This window comes from Salmo trutta, unplaced genomic scaffold (genome assembly GCF_901001165.1).
Source record: "Salmo trutta unplaced genomic scaffold, fSalTru1.1, whole genome shotgun sequence".
NCBI lineage: Eukaryota > Metazoa > Chordata > Actinopteri > Salmoniformes > Salmonidae > Salmo > Salmo trutta.
The window spans coordinates 236042-260786 of NW_021822672.1; the positions used below are offsets into that span (position 1 = coordinate 236042).

Consider the following 24745-nt stretch of genomic DNA (forward strand, 5'->3'; position numbering starts at 1 on the left):
ATCCAGACAATAAAACGGAATTCAACAATATTCAAAAATCTACTGAACTCAGTAGGGAGTCAACTAAATGTATTGAACTCAGTAGGGAATCAACTAAATGTATTGAACTCAGTAGGGAATCAACTAAATGTATTGAACTCAGTAGGGAATCAACTAAATGTATTGAACTTAGTAGGGAATCAACTAAATGTATTCGAGTTTATTATAAGATATGAACATAACGCATCAGTGATTTCATTTCCTACAACTTACTGAAGAGACAACGAGACCACTGTCTAGCCGTTAACAACTCACTGAAGAGACGACAACGAGACCACTGTCTAGCCGTTAACAACTCACTGAAGAGACAACGAGACCGCTGTCTAGCCGTTAACAACTCACTGAAGAGACAACGAGACCACTGTCTAGCTGTTAACAACTCACTGAAGAGACGAGACCACTGTCTAGCCGTTAACAACTTACTGAAGAGACAACGAGACCACTGTCTAGCCGTTAACAACTCACTGAAGAGAAAATTTGATTTTAAACAGCGGTTGACATGCTTCGAAGTACGGTAATGAAATATTTCGAAATCTTTTGTCATGAAATGCGCCATGCGCGTGACCCTTCTTTACCATTCGGATAGTGTCTTGAACGCACGAACAAAACGTCGCTGTTGGAACATAACTATGGATTATTTGGGACCAAACCAACATTTGTTATTGAAGTAGAAGTCCTGGGAGTGCATTCTGACGAAGAACATCAAAGGTAATCAAACTTTTCTAATAGTAAATCGGAGTTTGGTGAAGGCTAAACTTGCTGGGTGTCTAAATAGCTAGCCCTGTGATGCCGGGCTATCTACTGAGAATATTGTAAAATGTGCTTTCACCGAAAAGCTATTTTAAAATCGGACATATCGAGTGCATAGAGGAGTTCTGTATCTATAATTCTTAAAATAATTATTATGTTTTTTGTGAACGTTTATCGTGAGTAATTTAGTAAATTCACCGGAGGTTTGCGGGGGGTATGCTAGTTCTGAACGTCACATGCTAATGTAAAAAAGCTGGTTTTTGATACAAATATGAACTTGATTGAACAAAACATGCATGCATTGTATAACATAATGTCCTAGGGTTGTCATCTGATGAAGATCATCAAAGGTTAGTGCTGCATCTAGCTGTGGTTTTGTTTTTTGTGACATTATATGCTAGCTTGAAAAATGGGTGTCTGATTATTTCTGGCTGGGTACTCTGCTGACATAATCTACTGTTTTGCTTTCGCTGTAAAGCCTTTTTGAAATCGGACAGTGTGGTTAGATTAACGAGAGTCTTGTCTTTAAAATGCTGTAAAATAGTCATATGTTTGAAAAATGGAAGTTTTCGGATTTTAGAGGAGTTTGTATTTCGCGCCATATTGGAGCAGGTGTTCCGCTAGCGGAACGTCTAGATGTAAGAGGTTAACAACTTACTGAAGAGACAACGAGACCGCTGTCTAGCCGTTAACAACTCACTGAAGGACGAGACCACTGTCTAGCCGTTAACAACTCACTGAAGAGACAACGAGACCGCTGTCTAGCCGTTAACAACACACTGAAGAGACAATGAGACCACTGTCTAGCCGTTAACAACTCACTGAAGGACGAGACCACTGTCTAGCCGTTAACAACTCACTGAAGAGACAACGAGACCGCTGTCTAGCCGTTAACAACACACTGAAGAGACAACGAGACCGCTGTCTAGCCGTTAACAACTCACTGAAGAGACGAGACCACTGTCTAGCCGTTAACAACTCACTGAAGAGACAACGAGACCGCTGTCTAGCCGTTAACAACTCACTGAAGAGACGAGACCACTGTCTAGCCGTTAATAACTCACTGAAGAGACGAGACCACTGTCTAACCGTTAACAACTCACTGAAGAGACAACGAGACCACTGTCTAGCCGTTAACAACTCACTGAAGAGACGACGAGACCACTGTCTAGCCGTTAACAACTTACTGAAGAGACAACGAGACCACTGTCTAGCCGTTAACAACTCACTGAAGAGACAACGAGACCACTGTCTAGCCGTTAACAACTCACTGAAGAGACAACGAGACCACTGTCTAGCCGTTAACAACTCACTGAAGAGACGAGACCACTGTCTAGCCGTTAACAACTCACTGAAGAGACAATGAGACCACTGTCTAGCCGTTAACAACTCACTGAAGAGACGAGACCACTGTCTAGCCGTTAACAACTCACTGAAGAGACAACGAGACCGCTGTCTAGCCGTTAACAACTCACTGAAGAGACAACGAGACCGCTGTCTAGCCGTTAACAACTCACTGAAGAGACAACGAGACCGCTGTCTAGCCGTTAACAACTCACTGAAGAGACGAGACCGCTGTCTAGCCGTTAACAACTCACTGAAGAGACGAGACCGCTGTCTAGCCGTTAACAACAATTGTAATGAGAAACCTTCTGGTAGATCAGATTTATTTATTTATAAAGTATTTTCTACATCAGCAGTTGTCACAAAGTGCTTCAATTTAGTTGTTTTTCTATTACAAAAACAACAACAAAATAGTGATTTAGAGACCGAAAACCTGAAAAAATGGAAACCTGGGAAAAAAAACCCGAAACAGAATCAGGCCAAACGAATGTACTGGATTGTATAGGGCAATGGATTAGGATTAGGATTTAAGGATATGGACATCCCAGGGATCCCAGATAGCACCAAACGTTGATTAAACAGCCATGTTGAAACCCAAAAAAGTAGACGGTAAATGTCAGTGTTGTTCTGTAGCTCACTGAGGAGGCTGAAGACAATGTTATACATGCTGTTCTTTCAAAATACGACACATAACTAGTCCTGTACAGACTACTGACTAGGTTATGACATCACTTCAACGACACATAACTAGTCCTGTACAGACTACTGACTAGGTTATTGGCCCATTCCCGTCTAAACATTTAGATTAATAACAATAATATATGACAACCATATAAATCTCTCTATAAATTCACATCCACTTCCTGGGTCGTGTCGGGCCTTTCCTGTCCGTTGCTGTTTCCGCCCCCAAAAACTGATAATCCACAGAAAACAAAAAAACGGATAAAAAAAAAAAGTTCCAAAACAAGAGACTGGAAACTGTGTCCTAATCTAGATGGGTATTTACCCTGCTCTGCCCAGCGGTCCAGAGGGAAGGAAACCAGAATTACTGATTGTGTCCCAAATGACACCCTATTATGAGCAGAGCCCTAAGGGCCCTTGTCAAGTGTAGTGTACTGATATAGGGAGCCGGGTTGGGAAAAGCTACCCAGAGTTCTCTGTTGTTTATTCTGGGGGACAATGAGACCATTTAACCTTTTAGTTTCTACTGCCTCTCTCATGTCTACTGGGATAGTTCCAACAACAATACAGATCTCAACACTACTGCTCAGTCTAACTAATGGACTAACTGATGGAACGGCTCAGTCTAACTAATGGACTAACTGTGGAACGGCTCAGTCTAACTAATGGACTAACTGTGGAACGGCTCAGTCTAACTAATGGACTAACTGTGGAACGGCTCAGTCTAACTAATGGACTAACTGTGGAACGGCTCAGTCTAACTAATGGACTAACTGTGGAACGGCTCAGTCTAACTAATGGACTAACTGTGGAACGGCTCAGTCTAACTAATGGACTAACTGTGGAACGGCTCAGTCTAACTAATGGACTAACTGTGGAACGGCTCAGTCTAACTAATGGACTAACTGTGGAACGGCTCAGTCTAACTAATGGACTAACTGTGGAACGGCTCAGTCTAACTAATGGACTAACTGTGGAACGGCTCAGTCTAACTAATGGACTAACTGTGGAACGGCTCAGTCTAACTAATGGACTAACTGTGGAACGGCTCAGTCTAACTAATGGACTAACTGTGGAACGGCTCAGTCTAACTAATGGACTAACTGTGGAACGGCTCAGTCTAACTAATGGACTAACTGTGGAACGGCTCAGTCTAACTAATGGACTAACGTGGAACGGCTCAGTCTAACTAATGGACTAACTGTGGAACGGCTCAGTCTAACTAATGGACTAACTGTGGAACGGCTCAGTCTAACTAATGGACTAACTGTGGAACGGCTCAGTCTAACTAATGACTAACTGTGGAACGGCTCAGTCTAACTAATGGACTAACTGTGGAACGGCTCAGTCTAACTAATGGACTAACTGTGGAACGGCTCAGTCTAACTAATGGACTAACTGTGGAACGGCTCAGTCTAACTAATGGACTAACTGTGGAACGGCTCAGTCTAACTAATGGACTAACTGTGGAACGGCTCAGTCTAACTAATGGACTAACTGTGGAACGGCTCAGTCTAAACTAATGGACTAACTGTGGAACGGCTCAGTCTAACTAATGGACTAAACTAACTGTGGAACGGCTCAGTCTAACTAATGGACTAACTGTGGAACGGCTCAGTCTAACTAATGGACTAACTGTGGAACGGCTCAGTCTAACTAATGGACTAACTGTGGAACGGCTCAGTCTAACTAATGGACTAAATGTGGAACGGCTCAGTCTAACTAATGGACTAACTGTGGAACGGCTCAGTCTAACTAATGGACTAACTGTGGAACGGCTCAGTCTAACTAATGGACTAACTGTGGAACGGCTCAGTCTAACTAATGGACTAACTGTGGAACGGCTCAGTCTAACTAATGGACTAACTGTGGAACGGCTCAGTCTAACTTATGGACTAACTGTGGAACGGCTCAGTCTAACTAATGGACTAACTGTGGAACGGCTCAGTCTAACTAATGGACTAACTGTGGAACGGCTCAGTCTAACTAATGGACTAAATGTGGAACGGCTCAGTCTAACTAATGGACTAACTGTGGAACGGACTAACTGTGGAACGGCTCAGTCTAACTAATGGACTAACTGTGGAACGGCTCAGTCTAACTAATGGACTAACTGTGGAACGGCTCAGTCTAACTAATGGACTAACTGTGGAACGGCTCAGTCTAACTAATGGACTAACTGTGGAACGGCTCAGTGTAACTAATGGACTAACTGTGGAACGGCTCAGTCTAACTAATGGACTAACTGTGGAACGGCTCAGTCTAACTAATGGACTAACTGTGGAACGGCTCAGTCTAACTAATGGACTAACTGTGGAACGGCTCAGTCTAACTAATGGACTAACTGTGGAACGGCTCAGTCTAACTAATGGACTAACTGTGGAACGGCTCAGTCTAACTAATGGACTAACTGTGAAAGGCTCAGTCTAACTAATGGACTAACTGTGGAACGGCTCAGTCTAACTAATGGACTAACTGTGGAACGGCTCAGTCTAACTAATGGACTAACTGTGGAACGGCTCAGTCTAACTAATGGCCTAACTGTGGAACGGCTCAGTCTAACTAATGGACTAACTGTGGAACGGCTCAGTCTAACTAATGGACTAACTGTGGAACGGCTCAGTCTAGTCTAACTAATGGACTAACTGTGGAACGGCTCAGTCTAACTAATGGACTAACTGTGGAACGGCTCAGTCTAACTAATGGACTAACTGTGGAACGGCTCAGTCTAACTAATGGACTAACTGTGGAACGGCTCAGTCTAACTAATGGACTAACTGTGGAACGGCTCAGTCTAACTAATGGACTAACTGTGGAACGGCTCAGTCTAACTAATGGACTAACTGTGGAACGGCTCAGTCTAACTAATGGACTAACTGTGGAACGGCTCAGTCTAACTAATGGACTAACTGTGGAACGGCTCAGTCTAACTAATGGACTAACTGTGGAACGGCTCAGTCTAACTATGACTAACTGTGGAACGGCTCAGTCTACTAATGGACTAACTGTGGAACGGCTCAGTCTAACTAATGGACTAACTGTGGAACGGCTCAGTCTAACTAATGGACTAACTGTGGAACGGCTCAGTCTAACTAATGGACTAACTGTGGAACGGCTCAGTCAAACTAATGGACTAACTGTGGAACGGCTCAGTCTAACTAATGGACTAACTGTGGAACGGCTCAGTCTAACTAATGGACTAACTGTGGAACGGCTCAGTCTAACTAATGGACTAACTGTGGAACGGCTCAGTCTAACTAATGGACTAACTGTTGAACGGCTCAGTCTAACTAATGGACTAACTGTGGAACGGCTCAGTCTAACTAATGGACTAACTGTGGAACGGGGAGGATATTCTTAATGATCCTCCTTCCAGGAATAAACATTGGAAGGAGAACACAGTCAGCTGTGGTCACAAAAAACATCAAAAGACGTGTTGATATTCTAGGTGCTTTCCAGCTGCCTGGTTTTCCTTGAAGTGGTGTGACGGAATGTTAAGCAGCTAACACTCGGCCAGATGACCTCCCAGTCCTTGGCTTGGCAGAGAGGAGGAAGGAGGGAGAGAGGAGGGAGAGAGGGAGAGAGGAGGGAGAGAAGAGGAAGGAGGGAGAGAGGAGGAAGGAGGGAGGGAGAGAGGAGGGAGAGAGGAGGGAGAGAGGAGGAAGGAGGGAGAGAGGAGGAAGGAGGGAGGGAGAGAGGAGGGAGGGAGGGAAGGAGAGAGAGAGGAGGAAGGAAGGAGGCAGAGAGGAGGAAGGAGGGAGAGAGGAGGAAGGAGGGAGAGAGGGAGAGAGGAGGGAGAGAGGAGGCAGAGAGGAGGGAGTGTGAGCCCTGCCCAAATTTGTTAATTAACAATGACCAGCTACCAGCTTCCCTCCTCCTCCTCCTCCTCTCCCTCTCCAAGCCCCTCCAGATACAATTATGAGCTGGGCCTCTTATCAGCAAGATGACCCGTTCTGCTCCCTCATATCCCCTCTCCTCCTCCTCCATATCCCCTCTCCTCCTCCTCCTCCTCCATATCCCCTCTCCTCCTCCTCCTCCTCCATATCCCCTCTCCTCCTCCATATCCCCTCTCCTCCTTCATATCCCCTCTCCTCCTCCTCCTCCTTCATATCCCCTCTCCTCCTCCTTCATATCCCCTCTCCTCCTCCTCCTCCTTCATATCCCCTCTCCTCCTCCTCCTCCTTCATATCCCCTCTCCTCCTCCTCCTCCTTCATATCCCCTCTCCTCCTCCTCCTCCTTCATATCCCCTCTCCTCCTCCTCCTCCTCCTTCATATCCCTCTCCTCCTTCATATCCCTCCTCCTCCATATCCCTCCTCCTTCATATCCCTCTCCTTCTTCATATCCCTCTCCTCCTCCTCCTTCTTGCAAGATCGCCCGTTCTAAAAACAGCTTTGTATGGTGAGGTGCAGAATGTGGTTGGGAGGAAACTAAGCCTGTTTGTGTTTGGGTCCCCTGACTGAATCATATCCTCTGTTCCAGAGAACAGAGTCAGTAAGTCTGACTCACAGAGGGGGGGGGGTCAGAAAGATCTTAGCTACATGGCAATGACAGCCTGAGTGTTTGTGGGTCATGGTGAGAGATTGGTACCTCTTCAGTTAGATCTAGGGCATTGATAATTTCCCCCTTCTAATGCCCATGATGCTGTAGGAGACGACGCCGTCTCGTTGCGTTTGAAGACGCCGTCTCGTTGCGTTTGAAGACGCGGTCTCGTTGCGTTTGTTTTGTTTGAAGACGCGGTCTCGTTGCGTTTGAAGACGCCGTCTCGTTGTGTTCGAAGACGCCGTCTCGTTGCGTTCGAAGACGCCGTCTCGTTGCGTTCGAAGACGCCGTCTCGTTGCGTGTGAAGAAGCCGTCTCGTTGCGTGTGAAGAAGCCGTCTCGTTGCGTGTGAAGAAGCCGTCTCGTTGCGTGTGAAGACGCCGTCTCGTTGCGTTTGAAGACACGGTCTCGTTGCGTTTGAAGACACGGTCTCGTTGCGTTTGTTTTGTTTGAAGACGCGGTCTCGTTGCGTTTGTTTTGTTCGAAGACGCCGTCTCGTTGCGTTTGAAGACACGGTCTCGTTGCGTTTGTTTTGTTTGAAGACGCGGTCTCGTTGCGTTTGTTTTGTTCGAAGACGCCGTCTCGTTGCGTGTGAAGAAGCCGTCTCGTTGCGTTCGAAGACGCCGTCTCGTTGCGTTCGAAGACGCCGTCTCGTTGCGTTCGAAGACGCCGTCTCGTTGCGTTCGAAGACGCCGTCTCGTTGCGTTCGAAGACGCCGTCTCGTTGCGTTCGAAGACGCCGTCTCGTTGCGTTCGAAGACGCCGTCTCGTTGCGTTCGAAGAAGCCGTCTCGTTGCGTTCGAAGACGCCGTCTCGTTGCGTTCGAAGACGCCGTCTCGTTGCGTTCGAAGAAGCCGTCTCGTTGCGTTCGAAGACGCCGTCTCGTTGCGTTCGAAGACGCCGTCTCGTTGCGTTCGAAGACGCCGTCTCGTTGCGTTCGAAGACGCCGTCTCGTTGCGTTCGAAGACGCCGTCTCGTTGCGTTCGAAGACGCCGTCTCGTTGCGTTTGAAGACGCCGTCTCGTTGCGTTTGAAGACGCCGTCTCGTGCGTTCGAAGACGCCGTCTCGTTGCGTTCGAAGACGCCGTCTCGTTGCGTTCGAAGACGCCGTCTCGTTGCGTTCGAAGACGCCGTCTCGTTGCGTTCGAAGACGGCCGTCTCGTTGCGTTCGAAGACGCAGTCTCGTTGCGTTCGAAGACGCCGTCCTCGTTGCGTTCGAAGACGCCGTCTCGTTGCGTTCGAAGACGCCGTCTCGTTGCGTTCGAAGACGCCGTCTCGTTGCGTTCGAAGACGCCGTCTCGTTGCGTTCGAAGACGCCGTCTCGTTGCGTTCGAAGACGCCGTCTCGTTGCGTTCGAAGACGCCGTCTCGTTGCGTTTGAAGATGTTTGAAGACGCCGTCTAGTTGCGTTTGAAGATGTGTGAAGACGCCGTCTCGTCGCGTTTGAACATGTTTGAAGACGCCGTCTAGTTGCGTTTGAAGACGCCGTCTCGTTGCGTGTGAAGACGCAGTCTAGTTGTGTTTGAAGACGCCGTCTCGTTGCGTTTGAAGACGCCGTCTCGTTGTGTTTGAAGACGCCGTCTCGTTGCGTTTGAAGACGCCGTCTCGTTGCGTTTGAAGACGCCGTCTCGTTGCGTTTGAAGACGCCGTCTCGTTGCGTTTGAAGACGCCGTCTCGTTGCGTTTGAAGACGCCGTCTCGTTGCGTTTGAAGACGCCGTCTCGTTGTGTTTGAAATGAGAACATTTGTGACAGACCTACTTTTATTTACGATTCGGCTGCACATGTATTTCACCTCATGTTTAATGTGTCTGCATTGAAAATGTGCAATAAATATTGTTGAAATGTTATTGAAATGTAGTACTTTGATAATTAGATATACATATACAAGAGCTACATTGGACCTTTGGGGGGATGAACTGTTAGTCACTGGACCTCTTTGAATTCTAACTGGTATATATATATATATTAGTGGTAATAAGATATATATATATATAGTGGTAAAAAAAATATATATATATATAGTGGTAATAAGTTGTAATATATAGTGGTAATAATATATATATATATAATAATAATAAACATATATACATATATATATATATATATATATATGTGGTAATAATATATATATATATATATATATAGTGGTAATAAGTTGTAATATATAGTGGTAATAATAATAATAAATATATATATATATATATATATATATATATATATAGTGGTAATAAGTTGTAATATATAGTGGTAATAATAATAATAAATATATATATATATATATATAGTGGTATTAAGTTGTAATATATAGTGGAATATATAGTGGTAATAATATATATATATATATATATATATAGTGGTAATAATATATATATAGTGGTAATAATAATAATATATATAGTGGTAATAATATATATATAGTGGTAAGAATAATAATATATATAGTGGTAATAATATATATATATAGTGGTAATAATATATATATATAGTGGTAATAATAATAATATATATAGTGGTAATAATAATAATATATATAGTGGTAATAATATATATATATAGTGGTAATAATATATATATAGTGGTAATAATAATAATATATATAGTGGTAATAATATATATAGTGGTAATATAATAATAATATAGTGGTAATATAGTGGTAATATATATAGTGGTAATAATAATAATATATATAGTGGTAATAATAATAATATATATAGTGGTAATAATATATATATATAGTGGTAATAATATATATATAGTGGTAATAATAATAATATATATAGTGGTAATAATATATATATATAGTGGTAATAATAATATATATAGTGGTAATAATATATATATATAGTGGTAATAATATATATATAGTGGTAATAATAATAATATATATAGTGGTAATAATAATATATATAGTGGTAATAATATATATATATATATATAGTGGTAATAATATATATATAGTGGTAATAATAATATATAGTGGTAATAATATATATATAGTGGTAATAATATATATATAGTGGTAATAATATATATATAGTGGTAATAATATATATATAGTGGTAATAATATATATATAGTGGTAATAATATATATATAGGGTATAAACGGGTATAAATATATTTAGAGGAATAGAAGGTAGGAAGACGATGTACATTTTACACTATTCGTGTTTCATGGACGAATAGTGTTACAATCTCAACTATTAAATAGTGTGTGTGTGTGTGTGTGTGTGTGTGTGTGTGTGTGTGTGTGTGTGCACGTCACCTATTTCAGCCAGCTGCTCCAGATCGGTAGCTGAGATCGTTGCCATTGAACTCTAGTTTTCACTTTCACCTTCCACTGTCAACACTGAAAACACAGATGACATGATTATGTAAACACTGTAGACCCCGTCTGTCTCATTACCACCGTAGACCCCGTCTGTCTCATTACCACTGTAGACCCCGTCTGTCTCATTACCACCGTAGACCCCGTCTGTCTCATTACCACCGTAGACCCCGTCTGTCTCATTACCACCGTAGACCCCGTCTGTCTCATTACCACCGTAGACCCCGTCTGTCTCATTACCACCGTAGACCCCGTCTGTCTCATTACCACCGTAGACCCCGTCTGTCTCATTACCACCGTAGACCCCGTCTCATTACCACCGTAGACCCCGTCTCATTACCACCGTAGACCCCGTCTGTCTCATTACCACCGTAGACCCCGTCTGTCTCATTACCACCGTAGACCCCGTCTGTCTCATTACCACCGTAGACCCCGTCTGTCTCATTACCACCGTAGACCCCGTCTGTCTCATTACCACCGTAGACCCCGTCTGTCTCATTACCACCGTAGACCCCGTCTGTCTCATTACCACCGTAGACCCCGTCTGTCTCATTACCACCGTAGACCCCGTCTGTCTCATTACCACCGTAGACCCCGTCTGTCTCATTACCACCGTAGACCCCGTCTGTCTCATTACCACCGTAGACCCCGTCTGTCTCATTACCACTGTAGACCCCGTCTCATTACCACCGTAGACCCAGTCTGTCTCATTACCACCGTAGACCCCGTCTCATTACCACTGTAGACCCCGTCTCATTACCACTGTAGACCCCGTCTCATTACCACCGTAGACCCCGTCTGTCTCATTACCACTGTAGACCCCGTCTGTCTCATTACCACTGTAGACCCCGTCTGTCTCATTGCCACTGTAGACCCCGTCTGTCTCATTGCCACTGTAGACCCCGTCTGTCTCATTACCACTGTAGACCCCGTCTGTCTCATTACCACCGTAGACCCCGTCTATCTCATTACCACCGTAGACCCCGTCTGTCTCATTACCACCGTAGACCCCGTCTGTCTCATTACCACTGTAGACCCCGTCTCATTACCACTGTAGACCCCGTCTCATTACCACCGTAGACCCAGTCTGTCTCATTACCACTGTAGACCCCGTCTGTCTCATTACCACTGTAGACCCCGTCTGTCTCATTACCACTGTAGACCCCGTCTGTCTCATTACCACTGTAGACCCCGTCTGTCTCATTACCACTGTAGACCCCGTCTGTCTCATTACCACTGTAGACCCCGTCTGTCTCATTACCACTGTAGACCCCGTCTGTCTCATTACCACTGTAGACCCCGTCTGTCTCATTACCACTGTAGACCCCGTCTGTCTCATTACCACTGTAGACCCCGTCTGTCTCATTACCACTGTAGACCCCGTCTGTCTCATTACCACCGTAGACCCCGTCTGTCTCATTACCACCGTAGACCCCGTCTGTCTCATTACCACCGTAGACCCCGTCTGTCTCATTACCACCGTAGACCCCGTCTGTCTCATTACCACCGTAGACCCCGTCTCATTACCACCTGGGGGTTGACTGTGGAACCCTACCCAGTACACCTGGGGGTTGACTGTGGAACCCTACCCAGTACACCTGGAGGTTGACTGTAGGACCCTACCCAGTACACCTGGGGGTTGACCGTAGGACCCTACCCAGTACACCTGGGGGTTGACCGTGGGACCCTACCCAGTACACCTGGGGGTTGACCGTGGGACCCTACCCAGTACACCTGGGGGTTGACCGTGGGACCCTACCCAGTACACCTGGGGGTTGACTGTGGGACCCTACCCAGTACACCTGGGGGTTGACTGTGGGACCCTACCCAGTACACCTGGGGGTTGACTGAGGACCCTACCCAGTACACCTGGGGGTTGACTGTGGGACCCTACCCAGTACACCTGGAGGATGACTGTAGGACCCTACCCAGTACACCTGGGGGTTGACTGTAGGACCCTACCCAGTACACCTGGGGGTTGACTGTGGACCCTACCCAGTACACCTGGGGGTTGACTGTAGGACCCTACCCAGTACACCTGGGGGTTGACTGTAGGACCCTATCCAGTACACCTGGGGGTTGACTGTAGGAACCTACCCAGTACACCTGGGGGTTGACTGAGGACCCTACCTAGTACACCTGGGGGTTGACTGTGGGACCCTACCCAGTACACCTGGGGGTTGACTGCGGGACCCTACCCAGTACACCTGGGGGTTGACTGAGGACCCTACCCAGTACACCTGGGGGTTGACTGTGGGACCCTACCCAGTACACCTGGGGGTTGACTGTGGGACCCTACCCAGTACACCTGGGGGTTGACTGTGGGACCCTACCCAGTACACCTGGGGGTTGACTGTGGGACCCTACCCAGTACACCTGGGGGTTGACTGTAGGACCCTACCCAGTACACCTGGGGGTTGACTGTAGGACCCTACCCAGTACACCTGGGGGTTGACTGTGGGACCCTACCCAGTACACCTGGGGGTTGACTGTGGGACCCTACCCAGTACACCTGGGGGTTGACTGTGGGACCCTACCCAGTACACCTGGGGGTTGACTGCACATACTGTAGGCCAGCTATAGATTCTAGGCCACATAACATGATATAACCAAAGATTTGTGGTGTCCATTACTGGGGGGTTTACAGGAAACACTGTATGTAACAGGCTGAACACACCGCACACGACTCGAGCGTCGCAAAATAAATGTACACATAATATGTTATTCAACCTTTGCGTCAGCGTAGCCAAGCGCTAAAATTAAACCTGGTCCCATTTGTGACGCTTGATGCGCTGCAAGTCCCGCTTCTCCCATCTCCTCATTGGATGTTAGGAGCATATACCCACATGCCATCTCCTCATTGGTTGTTAGGAGCATATACCCACATGCCATCTCCTCATTGGATGTTAGGAGCATATACCCACATGCCATCTCCTCCTTGGTTGTTAGGAGCGTATACCCACATGCCATCTCCTCATTGGTTGTTAGGAGCGTATACCCACATGCCATCTCCTCATTGGTTGTTAGGAGCGTATACCCACATGCCATCTCCTCATTGGTTTATAGGAGTGTATACCCACATGCCGTCTCCTCATTGGATGTTAGGAGCGTATACCCACGTGCCATCTCCTCATTGGTTGTTAGGAGCATATACCCACGTGCCATCTCCTCATTGGTTGTTAGGAGCATATACACACATGCCATCTCCTCATTGGTTGTTAGGAGCGTATACCCACATGCCATCTCCTCATTGGATGTTAGGAGCATATACCCACGTGGGTGATTGAAAGATGAACTGAGGTCCGCTACTCCAGGCCAGCTGGTGGTGGTAATGCACCTTAAAGTTGTTTGCCAACTGCCATATAAAGTCCACAGAAGAAGACTGAAGGAGAGATGACTAGAAACGGTTGACCATTTTTTTATCTGTGGATTAATTGTCAGAGTAAAGGACCTTGTGCATTTCAGGTAAAATAACAACCCATGTTTAATCCAAGCTTTTGATATTTCCAGCTGCGTGTCCTGACGGCGTCTGGTGTGGGTGGACAACAACACACGGTCCGGTCCCCATGTTAGTTCGACTCTATGGCGTCTGGTGTGGGTGGACAACAACACACGGTCCGTTCCCCATGTTAGTTCGACTCTATGGCGTCTGGTGTGGGTGGACAACAACACACGGTCTGGCGGCGGGTTTGTACGGGGTTAATGTAACGCCCAGTAATGGACAAACAACATCTTTGGTTATATCACATGACCTGGTTTACAATCTGTAATGAACTGTAGGAAGGTTTAACATCAGTTGAGTGGTGAATTTATAAATGGTTGCCCGGAGGATACAGAAATTATATAAACCTGTTGACAGGGATGATGGAAATCATCCCACTAAAGGAGAACAATCTTTTCCTCATCTACATTGCATGCTGGGAAAGGGTTTCATTTTTTAAATCAGCTTGTGTGTGACTCCTGTTATTTTTCATCCAAGTAGCCAAATGTCATCGAGGTAAAAGTTGGTTTTATATTTCATACATTCGAACATTCGACAGACATTCGCCAAAAGCCATTTTAAAAAACGTATAAATCAATAATTAATTCACCGTTTGTCGCAGAAACATCAAACTATGTATGATTTATTCTATGAAATGTCTAGCTTACTTTTACAACTTTTGTTTTCAATGAAAAATTCCAGTTTTGATTCAATAGAAATAAATTAAATCTTAAATATTGCGTTTTAAAAGATGAACAAATCAATAACTAATTCATTGATTTTCACTTTTTTTTCAGAGACAAAATGCATTTATTTGCAATAACTTTTTAAAATAAAATGTTTAATTTCAAGTGCAATTTGTTCTATATGAAATTAAACAATATTTACATAAAATTGTACAATGTTTTCCATCTTAAATTGTATGCCAAAGTAATGTTTGTATTGTTAGTGCAACAGTTCCACATGTTAAAGTAGTTACAAGGCACAACAGTCTTATTTATATATATAAATATATATATATATATATATATAATATGTCTCTAATTTAACAGCAAACAGGCCCATTCAATTACTTTCCATTTTGTCTTTGTTGAAGTCCTTTGTTGTCGTCCCCAAACAAGCTGAATGGTTTCCATCTCTGTGACAAACAGTGAATTAGTTATTGATTTCATAGATTTGATGTATTTCTATCAAGTCAAAACTGGAATTTCTACTCAAAACCAAAAAAGTTGTAAAAGTATATTAGACATTTATAAAAAAAAATGAAATCATATCTAGCTTGATGATTCTGTGACAAACGGTGAATTAGTTATTGATTTTTACATTTTTAAATGTCTTTTTTTGGTCGAATGTGTGATGAATGTGTGAATATAAAAACCAACTTTACTTCGGTACAAAAGTCTCACGTCTTTCAATGTTTTCTCATAACACAGAATAACTAGACGACCTGAGCAGAGCCCATGGACTCCTGTTCTGTCCGTTCAGTTTAACATGCACAGTCTCCTCCATACTGTTGTTCCTGTATTAAACTAGACTGGAACACAACTGGAAGTGAATAATCCTTTATTAAATCCGGTAAAAAACGGACGAGACTACGGAAAAGGCGTAAAGGACGGAAACATTCCGCGTGTGCGATTGATACTCAACTACACCTGGACACAACTCCTTGATAGCTGATTAAAATAACGTTAGTTTGAGTTAGAGACTGTTTTCTAACTATTCTGACCCGAAACACAACATGAGAACAACGACATGATCCTACTAAGAACAATGAAATATGACCCTTACCTTCCGTAGCGGTTTGAATAGGAGACATGTTCTGCTCAGGTGTTTCTGGAACGAAACTTCCTCTTCCATGCTGACAGGGTAATGCGCATGCTCAAACAGAGTCCTCCTGCGCTATTCAATCAAACCAGTAGTCCGATATGGGGAAGAAGAAGAAAAAGTAGGAATTAAAAATGGTAAGAAAACAAAAGTAAGTCCCCTGATATATTCTTCTTCTCCCCTGATTACAAGGAAGTGAATGTCTAAAAGAGAGAAAATATTTGACTTTATAACAGGAAGGGGAAATGTAGATGGCTATCTGAAATCTCCATGTATTGCAATTATATGCTGTCTCGATGGACAACTTGCTCAGCGGGACTTCAGGTTTCCTGAATTATTATATTTGCGCTAAAAGAGGTTGGTTGGTGGTGAAAGCAGGAAGTTTTCTATGACTAATGATGAGTAGGCCCTCAGTAGGCTACACTCTAGTGGATTTCATGACGACATTTTTTTATTTTTGTTTTCTATTTGTTTTTCTATTGTGTTATTGGTCGGTACGTTTGTTTATGTGTAACTCTGTGTTGTTGTTTGTGTCGAACTGCTTTGCTTTATCTTGGCCAGGTCACAGTTGTAAATTAGAACTTGTTCTCTACTAGCCTACCTGGTTAAATAAAGGACTTGTTCTCAACTAGCCTACCTGGTTAAATAAAGGACTTGTTCTCTACTAGCCTACCTGGTTAAATAAAGGACTTGTTCTCTACTAACCTACCTGGTTAAATAAAGGACTTGTTCTCTACTAGCCTACCTGGTTAAATAAAGGACTTGTTCTCAACTAGCCTACCTGGTTAAATAAAGGTGAAATAAAATAAATACAAATGACATGATGGTCACTCAGGGAGATGGAGCAATATGCCTCATCCAGCAGCTAACGTTACTGGTCCTGTAGCCTATTGAAACATACTGGTCCTGTAGCCTACAGAAACATACTGGTCCTGTAGCCTATAGAAACATCCTGGTCCTGTAGCCTATATAAACATACTGGTCCTGTAGCCTACAGAAACATACTGGTCCTGTAGTCTACAGAAACATACTGGTCCTGTAGCCTATAGAAACATCCCGGTCCTGTAGCCTATAGAAACATCCTGGTCCTGTAGCCTATATAAACATACTGGTCCTGTAGCCTACAGAAACATACTGGTCCTGTAGCCTACAGAAACATACTGGTCCTGTAGCCTACATAAACATACTGGTCCTGTAGCCTACAGAAACATACTGGTCCTGTAGCCTACAGAAACATACTGGTCCTGTAGCCTACAGAAACATACTGGTCCTGTAGCCTACAGAAACATACTGGTCCTGTAGCCTACAGAAACATACTGGTCCTGTAGCCTACAGAAACATACTGGTCCTGTAGCCTAAATAAACATACTGGTCATGTAGCCTATAGAAACATACTGGTCCTGTAGCCTACAGAAACATACTGGTCCTGTAGCCTACAGAAACATACTGGTCCTGTAGCCTAGCCTATAGAAACATACTGGTCCTGTAGCCTAAATAAACATCCTGGTCCTGTAGCCTAAATAAACATACTGGTCCTGTAGCCTACAGAAACATACTGGTCCTGTAGCCTACAGAAACATACTGGTCCTGTAGCCTACAGAAACATACTGGTCCTGTAGCCTATAGAAACATACTGGACCTGTAGCCTACAGAAACATACTGGTCCTGTAGCCTACTGAAACATACTGGTCCTGTAGCCTATAGACGCATACTGGTCCTGTAGCCTATAGAAACATACTGGTCCTGTAGCCTATAGACACATACTGGTCCTGTAGCCTACAGAAACATACTGGACCTGTAGCCTACAGAAACATACTGGTCCTGTAGGCTACTGAAACATACTGGTCCTGTAGCCTATAGAAACATCCTGGTCCTGTAGCCAATAGAAACATACTGGTGCTGTAGCCTACAGAAACATACTGGTCCTGTAGCCTACTGAAACATACTGGTCCTGTAGCCTACAGAAACATACTGGTCCCGTAGCCTATAGAAACATACTGGTCCTGTAGCCTACAGAAACATACTGGTCCTGTAGCCTACAGAAACATACTGGTCCTGTAGCCTACTGAAACATACTGGTCCTGTAGCCTATAGAAACATCCTGGTCCTGTAGCCAATAGAAACATACTGGTGCTGTAGCCTACAGAAACATACTGGTCCTGTAGCCTACTGAAACATACTGGTCCTGTAGCCTACAGAAACATACTGGTCCCGTAGCCTATAGAAACATACTGGTCCTGTAGCCTACAGAAACATACTGGTCCTGTAGCCTACAGAAACATTCTGGTCCTGTAGCCTACAGAAACATACTGGTCCTGTAGCCTACAGAAACATACTGGTCCTGTAGCCTACAGAAACATTCTGGTCCTGTAGCCTACAGAAACATTCTGGTCCTGTAGCCTATAGAAACATCCTGGTCCTGTAGCCTACAGAAACATACTGGTCCTGTAGCCTATAGAAACATACTGGTCCTGTAGCCTACAGAAACATCCTGGTCCTGTAGCCTACAGAAACATCCTGGTCTTGTAGCCTATATAAACATACTGGTCCTGTAGCCTATAGAAACATACTGGTCCTGTAGCCTACAGAAACATCCTGGTCCTGTAGCCTATAGAAACATACTGGTCCTGTAGCCTACAGAAACATCCTGGTCCTGTAGCCTATAGAAACATACTGGTCCTGTAGCCTACATAAACATCCTGGTCCTGTAGCCTATAGAAACATACTGGTCCTGTAGCCTATAGAAACATCCTGGTCCTGTAGCCTATAGAAACATCCTGGTCCTGTAGCCTACAGAAACATACTGGTCCTGTAGCCTATAGAAACATACTGGTCCTGTAGCCTATAGAAACATCCTGGACCTGTAGCCTACAGAAACATCCTGGTCCTGTAGCCTACAGAAACATACTGGTCCTGTAGCCTACAGAAACATACTGGTCCTGTAGCCTATAGAAACATACTGGTCCTGTAGCCTACAGAAACATACTGGTCCTGTAGCCTACAGAAACATACTGGTCCTGTAGGCTACTGAAACATACTGGTCCTGTAGCCTATAGAAACATCCTGGTCCTGTAGCCAATAGAAACATACTGGTGCTGTAGCCTACAGAAACATACTGGTCCTGTAGCCTACTGAAACATACTGGTCCTGTAGCCTACAGAAACATACTGGTCCCGTAGCCTATAGAAACATACTGGTCCTGTAGCCTACAGAAACATACTGGTCCTGTAGCCTACAGAAACATACTGGTCCTGTAGCCTACTGAAACATACTGGTCCTGTAGCCTATAGAAACATCCTGGTCCTGTAGCCAATAGAAACATACTGGTGCTGTAGCCTACAGAAACATACTGGTCCTGTAGCCTACTGAAACATACTGGTCCTGTAGCCTACAGAAACATACTGGTCCCGTAGCCTATAGAAACATACTGGTCCTGTAGCCTACAGAAACATACTGGTCCTGTAGCCTACAGAAACATACTGGTCCTGTAGCCTACAGAAACATACTGGTCCTGTAGCCTATAGAAACATACTGGTCCTGTAGCCTACAGAAACATACTGGTCCTGTAGCCTACAGAAACATACTGGTCCTGTAGCCTACAGAAACATCCTGGTCCTGCAGCCTACAGAAACATACTGGACCTGTAGCCTATATAAACATTCTGGTCCTGTAGCCTATATAAACATCCTGGTTCTGTAGCCTATAGAAACATTCTGGTCCTGTAACCTACAGAAACATACTGGTCCTGTAGCCTATAGAAACATACTGGTCCTGTAGCCTACAGAAACATACTGGTCCTGTAGCCTACAGAAACATACTGGTCCTGTAGCCTACTGAAACATACTGGTCCTGTAGCCTACAGAAACATACTGGTCCTGTAGCCTACAGAAACATACTGGTCCTGTAGCCTACAGAAACATACTGGTCCTGTAGCCTACAGAAGCATACTGGTCCTGTAGCCTACAGAAACATACTGGTCCTGTAGCCTACAGAAACATACTGGCCCTGTAGCCTATAGAAACATACTGGTCCTGTAGCCTATAGAAACATACTGGTCCTGTAGCCTACAGAAACATACTGGTCCTGTAGCCTACAGAAACAAACTGGTCCTGTAGCCTATAGAAACATACCGGTCCTGTAGCCTATAGAAACATACTGGTCCTGTAGCCTACAGAAACATCCTGGTCCTGTAGCCTACAGAAACATACTGGTCCTGTAGCCTACAGAAACATACTGGTCCTGTAGCCTACAGAAACATACTGGTCCTGTAGCCTATAGAAACATACTGGTCCTGTAGCCTATAGAAACATCCTGGTCCTGTAGCCTATATAAACATACTGGTCCTGTAGCCTACAGAAACATCCTGGTCCTGTAGCCTATAGAAACATCCTGGTCCTGTAGCCTATATAAACATACTGGTCCTGTAGCCTACAGAAACATACTGGTCCTGTAGCCTATAGAAACATACTGGTCCTGTAGCCTACAGAAACATACTGGTCCTGTAGCCTACAGAAACATACTGGTCCTGTAGTCTATAGAAACATACTGGTCCTGTAGCCTACAGAAACATACTGGTCCTCTAGCCTACAGAAACATACTGGTCCTGTAGCCTACAGAAACATTCTGGTCCTGTAGCCTACAGAAACATACTGGTCCTGTAGCCTACAGAAACATACTGGTCCTGTAGCCTACAGAAACATTCTGGTCCTGTAGCCTACAGAAACATTCTGGTCCTGTAGCCTATAGAAACATCCTGGTCCTGTAGCCTACAGAAACATACTGGTCCTGTAGCCTATAGAAACATACTGGTCCTGTAGCCTACAGAAACATCCTGGTCCTGTAGCCTACAGAAACATCCTGGTCTTGTAGCCTATATAAACATACTGGTCCTGTAGCCTATAGAAACATACTGGTCCTGTAGCCTACAGAAACATCCTGGTCCTGTAGCCTATAGAAACATACTGGTCCTGTAGCCTACAGAAACATCCTGGTCCTGTAGCCTATAGAAACATACTGGTCCTGTAGCCTACAGAAACATCCTGGTCCTGTAGCCTATAGAAACATACTGGTCCTGTAGCCTATAGAAACATCCTGGTCCTGTAGCCTATAGAAACATCCTGGTCCTGTAGCCTACAGAAACATACTGGTCCTGTAGCCTATAGAAACATACTGGTCCTGTAGCCTATAGAAACATCCTGGACCTGTAGCCTACAGAAACATCCTGGTCCTGTAGCCTACAGAAACATACTGGTCCTGTAGCCTACAGAAACATACTGGTCCTGTAGCCTATAGAAACATACTGGTCCTGTAGCCTACAGAAACATACTGGTCCTGTAGCCTATAGAAACATACTGGTCCTGTAGCCTACAGAAACATCCTGGTCCTGTAGCCTATAGAAACATACTGGTCCTGTAGCCTACAGAAACATCCTGGTCCTGTAGCCTATAGAAACATACTGGTCCTGTAGCCTATAGAAACATCCTGGTCCTGTAGCCTATAGAAACATCCTGGTCCTGTAGCCTACAGAAACATACTGGTCCTGTAGCCTATAGAAACATACTGGTCCTGTAGCCTATAGAAACATCCTGGACCTGTAGCCTACAGAAACATCCTGGTCCTGTAGCCTACAGAAACATACTGGTCCTGTAGCCTACAGAAACATACTGGTCCTGTAGCCTATAGAAACATACTGGTCCTGTAGCCTACAGAAACATACTGGTCCTGTAGCCTATAGAAACATACTGGTCCTGTAGCCTATGTAGCGGTGTGATTAAGTTGTTAAATTCCTGCATAAAATGGGTGTTATTCCACCTCCTGGTGGATTAGTGTGTTTACATTTTCTAATCCACTCAGTGATAAAATTATGGGATTCTGGGTAATCCACAGCAGATTTATGGAGAATTTCTGCGGGTGAGTTGAAAATTGAATTGGTCCCGGGATAGAAATGTATAAAGTTGACATTATATCATAAAATCCTCATTTTACATCGTACGTTAGCAATTTATGTTATTAGTAACTAATGTTGTTGGTTTGGCGTCAAATAAGCCAGTCTTTATCTGTTATATCTTCCTCACTAGCTTTAAGCACCAGCTGTCAGAGCAGCTCACAGATCACTGCACCTGTACATAGCCCATCTATAATTTAGCCCAAACAACTACCTCTTCCCCTACTGTATTTATTTATTTATTTATTTTGCACCCCATTATTTCTATTTCTACTTTGAACTTTCTTCCACTACAAATCTACCATTCCAGTGTTTTACTTGCTATATTGTATTTACTTCGCCACCATGGCCTTATTTTGCCTTTACCTCCCTTATCTCACCTCATTTGCTCACATTGTATATAGACGTATTTTTCTACTGTATTATTGACTGTATATTTGTTTTACTCCATGTGTAACTCTGTGTTGTTGTATGTTGTCGAACTGCAGACTGAACTGTCTGGCAGCAGTCCTGTCGTCTGGCAGCAGTCCGGTTGTCTGGCAGCAGTCCGGTTGTCTGGCAGCAGTCCTGTCGTCTGGCAGCAGTCCTGTCGTCTGGCAGCAGTCTGGTTGTCTGGCAGCAGTCTGGTTGTCTGGCAGCAGTCTGGTTGTCTGGCAGCAGTCCGGTTGTCTGGCAGCAGTCCGGTCGTCTGGCAGCAGTCCTGTCGTCTGGCAGCAGTCCTGTCGTCTGCAGCTGTCGTCTGGCAGCAGTCCTGTCGTCTGGCAGCAGTCCTGTCGTCTGGCAGCAGTCCTGCCGTCTGGCAGCAGTCCTGTCGTCTGGCAACAGTCCTGTCGTCTGGCAACAGTCCGGTGGTCTGGCAGCAGTCCTGTCGTCTGGCAACAGTCCGGTTGTCTGGCAGCAGTCCTGTTGTCTGGCAGCAGTCCTGTCGTCTGGCAGCAGTCTGGTTGTCTGGCAGCAGTCCGGTTGTCTGGCAGCAGTCCTGTCGTCTGGCAGCAGTCCTGTCGTCTGGCAGCAGTCCTGTCGTCTGGCAGCAGTCCTGCCGTCTGGCAGCAGTCCTGTCGTCTGGCAGCAGTCCTGTCATCTGGCAACAGTCCTGTCGTCTGGCAACAGTCCGGTGGTCTGGCAACAGTCCTGTCGTCTGGCAACAGTCCGGTTGTCTGGCAGCAGTCCTGTTGTCTGGCAGCAGTCCGGTTGTCTGGCAACAGTCCGGTTGTCAGGCAGCAGTCCGGTGGTCTGGCAGCAGTCCTGTTGTCAGGCAGCAGTCCGGTGGTCTGGCAGCAGTCCTGTCATCTGGCAGCAGTCCTGTCATCTGGCAGCAGTCCGGTTGTCTGGCAGCAGTCCGGTTGTCAGGCAGCAGTCCGGTGGTCTGGCAGCAGCCCTGTTGTCTGGCAACAGTCCGGTTGTCAGGCAGCAGTCCTGTTGTCTGGCAACAGTCCGGTTGTCTGGCAACAGTCCTGTCGTCTGGCAACAGTGCCATTCTCTGTCCTGTTCAGAACACTCCATGACAGGAACACATTGAACAGCATGACATTCTGATGCTCGTCGGAGCTGGCTGGGGTAAAATCTAGACAAATACTGACACCTGGTGGAGGGATGAGGAACAGCACAGTGTTCAGTAGTGGGTTTGAATGGCTGGCTCCCTATTGGCTTACCATCTAGCCTGGGGACTGTTCTCCAAAACCATCAGCACTAGCTCAACACAAAACACACACACACACCAACACCCATGACACCTCATACCAGCCACGCCAAACTATAATTCCCCCCCCCCCGCCAACACTCTCTGATTGGTACTGAGCTCCTAGACGATGCAGTGACATCAGAGACTTGCTCCACATGACCGTCCGCTAACCAATCCCAGCACAGCAAGCCGTAGAGCTCTGTGCCCACTGCCAACGTCTGCTTCATGCCAACACACACCTGCACCATGGCTACGCTCCTCCTTCTGATGTCTGGACACATCCAGCTGAAACAGAACGGGTGCTTGATTTAGCCCTGGCTTAAAGCAGAGAGAGAGGGGGAGAGAGAAAGAGAGAGGGAGACAGAGAGAGAGAGAGACAGAGAGAGAGAGAGTGAGACAGAGAGAGAGAGAGAGAGACAAAGAGAGAGAGACAAAGAGAGAGAGAGAGAGACAGACAGAGAGAGAGAGAGGGGGAGAGAGAGAGACAGAGGGAGACAGAGAGAGAGAGAGAGACAGAGAGAGAGAGAGAGGTGGGGTGAATGGTGGCTGAGAACCAGAATGTGTTTTTGTGTCTGACTCCGCCCACTGATCCTCTCAATAAGCCAGAAATGAATATGTATGAGTTGCTATCAAGCTCTGTGTCAAACAGCTGCTGCTTCTAATGGCTCAGCCTACGTCCCAAATGATTCCCTGTTCCCTTTATAGTGCCCGTAAGGCTCGGGTTGAGAGTAGTGCACTATGTAGGAAATAGGGTGCCATTTAGGATGCGGCCGTACTGTGGCGCTGCAGGGCTGAGTACTGAGCAGCACGGTGCCCTGGAGGGCAGGATTTAACCACAAACAAACACATTATGATATAAACATGCAAGACTGCTGCCTTGTTCACATCAACGGGGAGACGTTACAGAGAGACAGCAGCTTTGTCTTCTATCTACTCTGATAATCTGTACTACAGCAGCACAGGCTGGGAAGGGAGAGAGAGGAGGAGGAAGCAAGACGGACAGAGAGAGAGAAAGAGAGGGTTGTATTAAAGAGAAGGAGAGAGAGAGAGAGAGAGAGGGGTTGGATTAAAGAGAAGAAGAGAGAGAAGAAGAGAGAGAGAGAGAGAGGGTTGTATTAAAGAGAAGAGAGAGAGGG

General features: G+C 45.2%; 2 protein-coding genes across 4 annotated transcripts in view; both read right to left on the reverse strand.

The window, feature by feature from the left end:
• The window catches only part of LOC115183140 (rho GTPase-activating protein 8), a 39603-nt gene extending 23382 nt beyond the window's left edge, over positions 1 to 16221 (reverse strand). For 2 of the 3 annotated variants that reach the window (XR_003873967.1, XR_003873966.1), the window contains exons 1-2: positions 15949 to 16221; positions 10617 to 10700 (exon numbers count right to left, since the gene is read on the reverse strand). Coding sequence is in view for 1 of the 3 variants with exons in the window: in XM_029744470.1 (XP_029600330.1) it covers positions 10617 to 10662 (46 nt within the window). In the remaining 2 variants the exon portion in view is untranslated. The remainder of the gene's footprint in view (positions 1 to 10616; positions 10701 to 15948) is intronic. The other variant, XM_029744470.1, reaches the window with a different exon arrangement.
• LOC115183148 (keratin-associated protein 4-1-like) lies at positions 10695 to 23009 on the reverse strand. Its single transcript, XM_029744475.1, has 2 exons — positions 22419 to 23009; positions 10695 to 10700 (listed from the first exon to the last, which is right to left on the reverse strand). The coding sequence occupies exons 1-2, from the start codon at positions 23007 to 23009 to the stop codon at positions 10695 to 10697; spliced, it is 597 nt and encodes a 198-aa protein (XP_029600335.1).
• Positions 23010 to 24745: the final 1736 nt, after the last annotated feature.

Excerpts from the sequence above, each read along its gene's own strand:
- LOC115183148 (XM_029744475.1), bottom strand. The coding sequence starts at position 23,009 with ATGACAGGACTGCTGCCAGACGACAGGACTGCTGCCAGACGGCAGGAC.